This window comes from Mesocricetus auratus, unplaced genomic scaffold (assembly GCF_017639785.1).
Source record: "Mesocricetus auratus isolate SY011 unplaced genomic scaffold, BCM_Maur_2.0 Super-Scaffold_100025, whole genome shotgun sequence".
In the NCBI taxonomy this organism is placed as follows: domain Eukaryota; kingdom Metazoa; phylum Chordata; class Mammalia; order Rodentia; family Cricetidae; genus Mesocricetus; species Mesocricetus auratus.
The window spans coordinates 13,852,707-13,863,825 of NW_024429206.1; the positions used below are offsets into that span (position 1 = coordinate 13,852,707).

General features: G+C 43.1%; 1 protein-coding gene across 3 annotated transcripts in view; it reads right to left on the reverse strand.

Moving 5' to 3' along the window:
* Anapc5 (anaphase promoting complex subunit 5) overlaps positions 1-10,825 on the reverse strand; it is a 30,812-nt gene extending 19,987 nt beyond the window's left edge. For 2 of the 3 annotated variants that reach the window (XM_040731317.1, XM_040731316.1), the window contains exons 1-5: positions 10,524-10,825; positions 8,164-8,243; positions 7,396-7,505; positions 6,369-6,552; positions 3,222-3,288 (exon numbers count right to left, since the gene is read on the reverse strand). In XM_040731317.1, coding sequence (XP_040587251.1) covers positions 3,222-3,288; positions 6,369-6,552; positions 7,396-7,505; positions 8,164-8,243; positions 10,524-10,694 — 612 coding nt within the window. In that variant the 5' untranslated portion in view covers positions 10,695-10,825. Of the gene's footprint in view, positions 1-3,221; positions 3,289-6,368; positions 6,553-6,869; positions 7,347-7,395; positions 7,506-8,163; positions 8,244-10,523 lie in introns of those variants that run through there. The other variant, XM_040731318.1, reaches the window with a different exon arrangement.
* Between the last annotated feature and the right edge of the window lie 294 nt (positions 10,826-11,119).

The following is an 11,119-nucleotide window of genomic DNA, read 5'->3' on the forward strand; positions in this document are numbered from 1 at the left end:
TAAAAATTCTAAAGAGCCAGGCGTTAGTGGTGCATGTCTTTAATCCCAGCACTTGGGAGGCAGAGGCAGGCGGATCTCTGTGAGTTCAAGGCCAGCCTAGTCTACAGAGCAAGTTCCAGGACAGCCTCCAAAACAATACAGAGAAACCCTGTCTCCAAAAACAAAAAACAAACAAAACATTTAAAAAGATAAAATAATGATAACTTTACTTCTTTTTTAAGAAAAGAGTGTTTTTCTTGTTTTTTGAATCAGGGTTTCTCTGTGAAAGTTCTGGCTGTCCTGGAATTCTCTCTGTAGACCAGGATGGCCTCAAACTCTCAGAGATCCATCTGTCTTTGCCTCCTGAGTGCTGGGATTAAAGGCATGCGCCATTATGGCCCAGAAAGATTTATTATTTTTTTTTATTTATTTTTTGGTTTTTTCGAGACAGGGTTTCTCTGTGTAGTTTTGGAGGCTGTCCTGGCACTCGCTCTGTAGACCAGGCTGGCCTGGAATTCACAGAGATCCGCCTGCCTCTGCCTCCCGAGTGCTGGGATTAAAGGCGATTTATTTATTTTTATTCTATGTGTTTGGGTATTTTGCATACAGGTATGGTTGAACACATGTGTGCAGTGCTCCTGGAGGCCAGAAGAGGGCATCAGATCCCCTTGAACTGGAATTACAGCTGTTGGGGGGGGTTAGTAATCCAAACCCAGTCCTCTGGAAGAGCAGTTAGTGCTCTTAACCATTGAGCCATCTCCAGGCCCACTTCTGCTTCCCACATAATAACATATGAACATGATGACCATGTCTCATCATTAAACAGTCCTTGAAAAAAATTTCCAAAGCAACATTGTTAACTCTTTCACTTACATTTACTGCAAATACTTGTCCCATTTTGTTGTTTGCCTTTTAATTAAGGTAGAAAATGTGATGATGACATGCAGACATTAAGTTTTATGCTGAAAAACCAAATATTTCCTACATGGTTTCTTCCAGAGCTTTTATGTTCATAAAGGCTTTCCCCACCCAGAGGCAGTTAAAACTTAATATGTAGCTCCTTCTAGTCTAATTATAGAGTTACCTATTTACATTTAACCCTTTAAATGTGTGTGTGAGGAGATGGCAAATATTTCTTCCTAGTAGAAGTAGGTAGATGTAGCTAGGACTCAGTTATGAAACTCAGGCTCTATAGTTAAGGAATTATACATGAAATTCCCCTGCAGAGGTAACTCAGTTATTTTAGACCAGGCTATCCTGGAATTCAGAGAGATCTGCCTGTCTCTTTCTCTACAGTGGTATGATTGAAGGTATGTATCACTACATCTGACCAAAATTCAAATACTACATCTTTTCACAGGCGGGAAATTATAAACAAAACAAAGAAAAACAAGACAAAAAAATTTAAATTCTGTTTTGTATTAAAATAACACAAGAGGCCGGGCGTTGGTGGCTCACGCCTTTAATCCCAGCACTCGGAAGGCAGAGGCAGGCAGATCTCTGTGAGTTCGAGACCAGCCTGGTCTACCAAGCGAGTTCCAGGACAGCCTCTAAAAAGAATACAGAGAAACCCTGTCTCGAAAAACAAAAAAATAAAATAAAATAACACAAGAGAAAACATTTCATTTATATTAATACAATAATGAAAATCTATGGCCCAAAGCTGTAATAAAACATATCTGGAGCAACATATACCAGGATCTGCAATTTGAAATACATGGAAAAATAAAACGACTGGCTGAAGAGATGGTCAAGTAGTTAAGAGTGCTAGCTGTGGGGACTGGAGGTGGCTCAGAGGTTAAGAGCTCTGACTGCTCTTCCAGAGGTCCTGAGTTCAATTCCCAGCACCCACATGGTGGCTCACAACCATCTACAATTCAATCTAGTGTATATGTAATAAATGAATAAATCTTAAAAAAAAAAAAAAGAGTGCTAGCTGCTCTTCTAGAGGACCAAAGTTCAGTGCCCAACACCCACACCAGACAGCTTACACCACCTGTAATTCTAGCTCCAGGAGATCTAATGCTTCCTTCTGGGCCCCATGGCCACTGCATCCATGTGCACACACCCACATATAGACACAAATATACACAAAATTTTTCTAATTAAATAAAAACGATGATGTAGTAACAATGGTAATCCCAGCACTCGGGAGCTTGAGACAGGAAAACTCTGCTCTTCAAGACAGTCTAGGCCATATAGTGAAACCCTAGTCCTGCCCCAAAATATAAGCTCTCATCTTATCTGGATAGAGCATGTTAAACAATTACAAACAGAGACAAATACTATTGTAGAATCCAGAGTAAGTATATGGGCATTTACTACCCAACTCTTTTGCTGGGTGTGGTGTCAAGCTTACAATCTGACTACTTGAAGGTCAAGACAGGAAGACCACCCAAAGTTTGAGGCCAGCCTGAGCTACAGCATGAAATCCCACCTCAAACTAACAAAAAGCAAATGGTAGGGTGTGTGGAGATCAGAGAACAACTGTGGGAGGGTGCTTCTCTCTTTCTGCTAGGGTAAGTCCCAGAACTGAGCACAGGTCATTAGATTTGGTGACAGGCCCCATCACATACCGAGCTACCTTGTCGGCCTTGCACTTTACGTTTATGTTTGAAAACGTCAAAAAGACAAGGTGCGTGAGTGTGCAGCCCTGTCATTCCAGTGCTAGAAAGACTGTGACGGATCCCCACAGTGAGCTACCTAGCTAGACCAGCAGCTTGGCAAGTTCTGGATTCAACTGAGAGATCCTGCCTCAAAGAATAAGGCAGCAACAGCTGACGGGGATGCCTGACATCACACTAGAGCCTCCGCAGGCACATGCAAACATGTGGCCCCAAACACACACCAAACACACCACACATATATGCGTGGGGGGGGTTCACTGGAGACAGAACAGATTGCTCCAGTGCGTGCCTGGTATGCAGAGAACACTGGGCTCAATCCCCTAGTACTATAAATAAATATACAACTGCAAAAAGAAAAAAGCAAATCTAAATTACTAGGGTATGGGTTGTTGGTCCCACACAATTATCAAATAAACCTGCACTTCAATGTCAAAAGGAGAATAAGGATACACAACAGGCAAGGACCTATAGGTGCTGCCAGTAAAAACAGACTGGAGTAACAGACACCATACTTTTGCAAATAAACTTACTAACTTCACATGGACATGACAATTCAGAACACCATAGAACTTAGTAAAAGAAAAAAAGCTCATAGAAGTTACATCATTAACATACCTGCTGAGAAAGAAAAAATTCTGCTTGTTTTTGGGACAGAGGACCACTGCAAGATACTTCCTCTTCTCTGGAAAATTAAAGCAAAAGAAAAATAATAATAGTAAAGAATTACAAAAGAGTAAAAGAGATAACATTTACAAATCATGTAAACTCTTTAAACGTTGAAGGCCTATTATGGTAAAACACTCCTATAATTCCACTACTCGTGAGGCTGAGACAGGAAGATGGCAAGTTCAAGTTCAATGGACTATATGTGAAGAAGCTACTAAAAAAAAAAATCAAATATCAAAGTGTAATATAAGCAGGGACTCGCACACACACCTGTAGGTCCATGCTTACAATGGCACTGTAATGGCTGAAACATGAAAGCAACTCAATTATACACTAACAAACTTAGATAAGCAAAATGAAGTGTATGCATAAAATTTAATACTCCGCCTTTTTTTTTTGAGACAGGGTTTCTCTGTATTGTTTTGTGGAGTCTGTCCTGGAACCCATTCTGTAGACCAGGCTGGCTTAGAAACTAACTCACAGAGATCCGCCTGCCTCTGCCTCCCGAGTGCTGGGATTAAAAGCGTGCACCACCAACGCCCGGCATACTCTGCCTTTTTAAAAAGGAGATTCTCAGGCTGAGAGACTGATCAGTGTTTGCAGCAATCGCTGCTTTCACAGATGACCCAGGTTTGGTTCCCAGCACCTACATGGCAGCTCACAACTACGGAAACTCTAGTTCCAGAGGATCTGATGCCTTCTTCCAGACTCTGCAGGCATTTACACAGCATGGGTGAACCTTCAGACACTGCCACGTACAGCTCCCTGCCACAGCTCCCTACTCCTAGCACTCTTTATCTTGTGTCCCATTCTTTCTCTCTTAAGACAGGGTCTTGCTAAATAGCCCAGGCTATCCTGGACTCACTGCCTAGCCCACACAGATCTAGAACTCATAATCCTGCCTCCTTGATCCACTCCTATTCCCTCCCTGGGGTTGGCATAGTACACACCACCAAATATGGTGTCTGTCTCATTTTTTACCAAGTGACTCTTGAAAATTACATCTTGTTAGTTTAAATTTAGTTGCCTCTATCATCTGTTCATTCCTATACTCAAGGGCATGAACTCGGGGATTTTCTCCTTTTTGCAAAATGAGCAGTACCAAGCTTAGTGCCTGTCATGCAGGAAGCACTCAGTGAATACTGGAATAGTGAGTTTGCGAGACTGATATTAAGCAACCACCAAGAGAAAAAAAACAGAATTTCCTCAGAAGTTAGGGCCTCCCAGAAGCCAGAAAAGCAGCAATACAAGTATCTTGTGGCCTGAGGACCTCCACAGGCAGCTCACAGGGTGGGACTCTGCAGGACTGCACTCCTGCAGAATATGAATGCTGCTGCTGAGCCACAAAGAAGAACCAAACACCAAGCTAAACTTCAGTTACCTGTTCTGCAACTGGAGTCTTAGAAACCCTTGACACACATTTAATAACTCAACAGTCAATTTCTAAATGTGTGTGTCTCTTTGGCATGGAAGCTGAACCTAGATCCTCATTCACAGAAGGCAAGCTCTGTGCCACTGAGCTCCATCCTTGGCCACCCCTTCTTAAGGTGACAAATGAAGTGGGCAGTGCTGGCTCACACTTGCAATCTCTGCATTTGAAGGCTGAAGCAGAACTATCCTGTATCATATGAAACCCTCCAAAAATAAAAATCAGCAAACAGTAGGGTTCCCGTTCTAACAGGAAGAACATGACTGTAAAGAGGGGAGACTTACAAAGCACACAGTTTACCTCATGTGCTTGTGATCCCTTTTTTCAGCTTTAATACTAATTTGCGAAAAAAAATAACTTCCCTGTAGAAAGCTAAAAGCATCCCAGTAACTACAGGAAAGTGGAAATTTTTCTTCTAATGTAAAAAAAATTATAAAAGAGTTAGGCACAGCTACTTATCTAGCATGCGTGAGATTGTAGGTTCTAGCCACCCCCTGGAAGAAAAAAAGAAATTGCACACACACACAAAATTAAAAATTTCCTTTTCAAAAGTCAAGAAAGGGCTTCAATTAACCATCTAAAACTACAGCTGAAGAACAGCAATGGTGGAGCATGCACAGGACATGAACGCAATCCTGAGCATTGCAAAAACAAAACAAACAACAAAATGTTCAAAATAGTCAAATGAGTCAAGAAATACATGAAATTATATTTTATTATTTTCATTTTTTGATTTTAAGACAGGGTCTCTCTATGTAGGCCTGGCTTTTCTGAAACTAACTATGTAGACAAGGCTAGTCTCTAACTAATAGACATCTTCCTGCATCTACCTTCTGAGTTCTGGGATTAAAGCCACTACACCTGGCTTGAGAGAGAGAGAGAGAGAGAGAGAGAGAGAGAGAGACAGACAGACAGACAGACAGACAGACAGACAGACAGACAGAGAGAGAGACTGTGTGTCCGTGTGATGTATGTAAGCGTTCGTGTTTAAGACCAACCAGAGATGAATTTAAGCCCTTCTTAGACTACAGAATGAGAGCATATGCCAGCAAATAAACAAATAAATAAATAAGAAACTAATTTATGGATATCCACTTTTTTTTTTTGGATATCCACTTTTAAAACATTTTATATAGAGATCTGGGTGTGGTGAACACCTGTGCTTTAGAGGGCCCCCTAGTAGATTTTCATCAACAGTCAAAAGTTCCTTCATTCTGAAGACTGATGCTGTTGCTTATTAGGGTAGCTGTCTCCACAGGAAAGAACCACACATTCAAACTTAGAAATCTGAGTGGCGTTTAACAAATGACCACTTACAAAAGCAGATGCAGGACTCAGAGAAGCCGGAAGAGAAAGACAATTCCCAGGGCAGATAACAAAGGGTCACCTTTACACTCACGCCTGCTAACACTTCCTCCCAGCCACCACATTCCAAGAATATAGAGGGTCACTGGACCCCAACTGCCCCTACAGCCACTGCCATAAACCCAAAGGAAGGGAGCCATTGAAACCACACCCTGACCTCACTCTTCTTTGCACCTGTAACTGCCCCCTTGTGAGTCCATAAGCCAACCTCCTGGATGCCCAGGGACAGCCAACTCATAAAGTCTGAAGCAAACAGGACTGCAGCACTTTTAGTTAAGCTGTGTCACGGGAAAACCCATTACCTTACAGACACGTCAAGCTCCTCTTTTTCCATCTGTCTCTCTGCATCCTCTCTATCCATATCAGCATCTTCCACCGTCTTTTTCTCCCCGCTTTGGAAGTATTGCTGGAGGGCAGCGTACAGCTTAAACACTTGACTGAAAGAAAGCTTACTGTAGGCCAAGATCATGTGACGCAGAAATAGACCTACAAAATAAGACCACACACAAGAGGAAAGCATTAGCTGACATCCTAAGCACGGCGACGGCTACAGACCCCACTCTTCCTTCACAAGAACCACGGGCGCCTGCAGCTGCTGCCCTCCTCCTGGAGCGCTCCTTCTTCCCTCACGCTTTTCATTCAGAGCTCAGTCCTCTCCCATCGCCATCCTTTCAGGCCTGCTTCCTTCTCAGCTACCCAAACTCTCTGAAACTATCAGATTCACTATGTTTTATTCTAGTCAAAAGCCAAGAAGTGGTTACATTATCTTATTTACTGATTCACTTTTGACATCTACCACCCACCCTGCACAATGCAGTCTCTGCGAGAGAAGTCTACATCTACCTTGTACATCCAGGACCTGGGAAACAGGAGATCAATAAACAACTGATGTTGAGTAACACAAAAATGACCATGCAACAGAGCCAGAGGGGAAGGGGCATGGGTACAGTTAGTAGAAAAAGCATCAAAGAAATGCACATACTTCGAATACTAAAGGAAGAGTGTGTTTTTACTTACCTCGCCTCCTAAGTTTGGCTGATGACCCTCACTTACAGTTGCACAATACAGGCAAGTGGTCCGCAGGACTGTGAAAAGAGCTGGGAAACCCTAAAGACCCCAGAACCAGGCTAACTATTGTAGATAAAACAGAGGTGCTTTTCCACAAGTTATGGGTATATACAGATCAAAACAGTAAGACAGTAAATACAAACCACAACAGTCAATATCCCTATTCTGCTTGTTCACGTACACCAAAGGAATGACAGATGCCCCTCGGAAACCTGCTCACTTCAGTGAAAATGCTCTCTGCTCTTCTGAGAAGTTTCATACCTACTACACTTGTTTTGTGAACCTCTGGTTCAGTTCCAGAAAAAGAATCTGAAAGGTCATCAAAAAATTGTTCCATATCCTTCAATTCGCCTTCAGCCATCAGTTTGATTCTGAATGAGAAAATTGGGATGCACATTTTAGGAAGGCCTACTGAACATTTTCCACGCTTCATATTCCTGAATTACTGACAACAATTCTGATTTAAAAGTGATTTCAAGGTTTGTATAAAGCCGTAGCTTGTAAAACAAACTTTATAATCCATTTAAAAATGTCACTCCCATATTCCTCAAGAATATCACACATTGCTCCCTTCCTGGTCATAACATTTGTCAAAGTAAAAATGGAATTATCTAAAACAATAGAAGGTAATTCCATATAAAATAATACATCTAGGGGAAAGAATATATAAGCCTTATGTCTAATGTTATCTACTTAAAGACTTTTAAATAAAGGTGCTAAAGGAAACAACCCCTCAAATAAGGGCAACCTTATTCCCCATGGACCCCAGTTGGCTTCAGATTTGCTCTCCAGCCAAGGAGGAGGACCTTGACCTTCTGTCCTTCCTGCCTCGACCTCCCACTGCTGGGATTGCAGCTTCAGACCACTCTGCCTAGTTTAAAGTGCTGGGGCTGGAACCCAGGTTTTGTGCAAGGGAGGCAACCACTTTACCAACAAAGCCACACCCCCAGCCCCTAGGTTTTTTAAAGTCTTAATTACCACTCACTCTTTTGTGATTTTCACCCACCCCTTTGCAGAAAGAAAGTTTACCTGATCTGCACTGAATTTGCCAGCTGAGGACATGATTCTTCAATTAGCTTGTACAACTTTGACAGTGTGATATCTGGGCCCTGCATAAAGAAAAAACAGGAAGGTTAGAGATAATGGCCAAAGAACTACAGACTGACCAAGAACTGCAAACAGTCATTTACCAATCATTCCAAACAAGAAATATAGAATCAATATATTCCTGACGATTGTTTTTGTTTAGTCAACAGAAACAGAAGGGTCTAAAAAGAAAAGATGAAGGATTTACAGGACAAGGTTCTCCTTCCTTTGGCACTCTAAAAACACACGAAACACTGTGGCTTTTCTGAGCCTGTTTCCTTCATTAGTTAAACGGACACAACAATCACTATGTCTTTTGTTGGTGGCAAAAGTGAGTGAGCTAATGCAAAGGGTTCTGTGCATGGCAAAGCACCATACAAAGGTGGGCGTCTACTTCTTTCTTTCATTGTTTTGTTTTGAGACAGGGTTTCTCTGTATTGTTTGGAGGCTGTCCTGGAACTCACAGAGATCCACACACAAATTTTAGCAAGCAGCATTTATCAAGGTTCTCATCAAACTACTACTCAACAATTAGATGGATTAATATTGAAACGGGAGAGAGACAGAGACAGAGAGAGACAGAGAGAGAGACAGAGAGAGAGAGAGAGAGAGAGAGAGAGAGAGAGAGAGAGAGAGAGAGAGAGAGAGAGAGAGAGAGAACACTGAAAAGCATGGAGAACTGCCTTTCAATCCATCAGTTGGTTTTGTTTTGTTTTTTGTTTTTCTGAGATAGGACTTTCTCTGTGTAACAGCCCTGGCTGTCCAAGAACTTGCTTTGTAGACCAGGCTGACCTTAAACTCACAGAGATCAGCCTGCCTCGGCCTCACCAGTGCCAGGATTAAAGTCGTGAGCCATCACTCCTGGCAACTCCATTAATTTTTGTTCTATTTGGATGTTTTTACAACAAATTTTGTGGATTAGTGGAAGAGTTAAACACGAACTAGAAAAGTCAAATAGTAAGTAAAAGAGTTAAGGTCTATTGTAATGTCATTGGATTCATTCTGTACTTAGTTTAAAACCAGCAGGTAGCTGGGCAAGGGATCAGAAAGAACTCCAAAAGGCAAAAAACAGTTTTTAAACTGGGAGGAAGGTGAGAGTTAAGCTACTAAAATCACTATTTCTTTTTTGTTTGGTTGGTTTTTTTGTTTTTGTTTTTTTTTGAGACAGGGTTTCTCTGTGGCTTTGGAGGCTATCCTGGAACTAGCTCTTGTAGACTAGGCTGGCCTCGAACTCACAGAGATCTGCCTGCCTCTGCTTCCTGAGTGCTGGGATTAAAGGTGTGCGTCACCACCGCACAACTATTTCTTTTCTAGTAACTAAATTTTAGTATTATGGCTTTTGAGGATAGTATGTATATATAATCATAGAAATAAAGATAGGGCTGAGTTACAAATTATGGAAACCCTTATAAATGCCAATTAGGTCTATGAGATGGGCTCAGTGGTTAAGAGCACCGGCTGATCTTACACAGGACCTCAGTTCAATTCCCAAGATTCACATGATGGCTCAAAACCATCTGCAACTCCAGCTGCAGGGAAACCAACTCCTTCTGATTTCCATGAGCACATGGTACACCATACATACATGCAGATACATAAAATAAACAAGTCTTGCTGGGCCGAGGCAGCACACGCCTTTAATCCCAGCACTAGGGAGGCAGAGGCAGGTGGATCTCTGTGAGTTCAAGGCCAGTCTCCTCTACAAGAGCGAGTTCCAGGACAGCCTCCAAAACAATACAGAGAAACTCTGTCTCGAAAAAAACAAACAAACAAAAAGTCTTTAAAAACGAATGCCAACCCCCCCAAAAACGAATATCAATCGTTTCTATCCTCTTTCTCATATTGCAGAGAGTCGAGACTCAAAAGGGTTTAACGAACTTGCTCCAGTCAGTGCAGCTACAATCTAAGTCTGCAAAATGAAATAGAACATCGGTAAAAGTTTGAGCAAAATAGATATGTCATTATTCTATTTATTACAGTCCTCTAAGAGTGAAAAGCATCGACAATTCCTCGCCTTGTTCTCCGAAGCTCAGGATTATGCGTACCCCACTTTTTAGGAGACCTCCCGCTAGTCACTCATGAGGCCTGCAAAAAGAATGCATGCGAAGTACCTGCCCATAGTAGGCGCTCAATAAGCGTTAGCTAGAAGCATTCCCGTAATTTTTCCAGATTCCTTGAGAACAAGAGATGAGAAATGAAGCCCCGCCCGAGGGCCCAGGGCTGGACCTTCCCCGCCCCCAAGCCCAGGGCGGGGCCTACAGTAAGCGCGCGGGAGCGGGCGGGTAAGGATGGACGCCTCTCACCTGCAGCAGAGGCAGGAGCAGCTGGTTGAGCTTCCGCCGCTCCACGAGGCTGACGGCGCCTTCTCCCGTGCGGCCCATCTCATTCAGCAGGACCAGGACCGCGATCTTATAGGGCGTCACCCAGTCCTTAATGCCAAACAAGTTGGCGTGCACTACCCCGTTGGTCATCATTGGACTCAAGTACTGGCCCTCGCGGACGCCGACGATGACAGGCCTTCAAGGCCTGCCACGCGCCGCGCCCACGAGCCGCCCTACGCCATGGCTTCGCCCGCCCGGCACCTCGCCCGCCCCGGACTGTTTCCCACAGCCGCGGGTCCTCCGTGCTCGGCAGGCCTCCGACCAATCAGAGACCACAGGGTAGATTGACGGCCAATCAAAATATCCAGAAGTGCAGCGATGGGGCGGGACAAACGTGGTGTTACCAGAAATTGGTTCCCTACAGAAACGTTCAGGTAAGGGAAACAGGTTCCTAGTCGACGTGGACAGGGATCCAGTAGAAAGGAAGAGGCAATGCTTGAGGTCGGCGATAAAGTCAACAGGCAGCGTATGTGTTCGTTTAATTTGAAAACAGGTCAGATTGCATTTTTTTCCCTTTC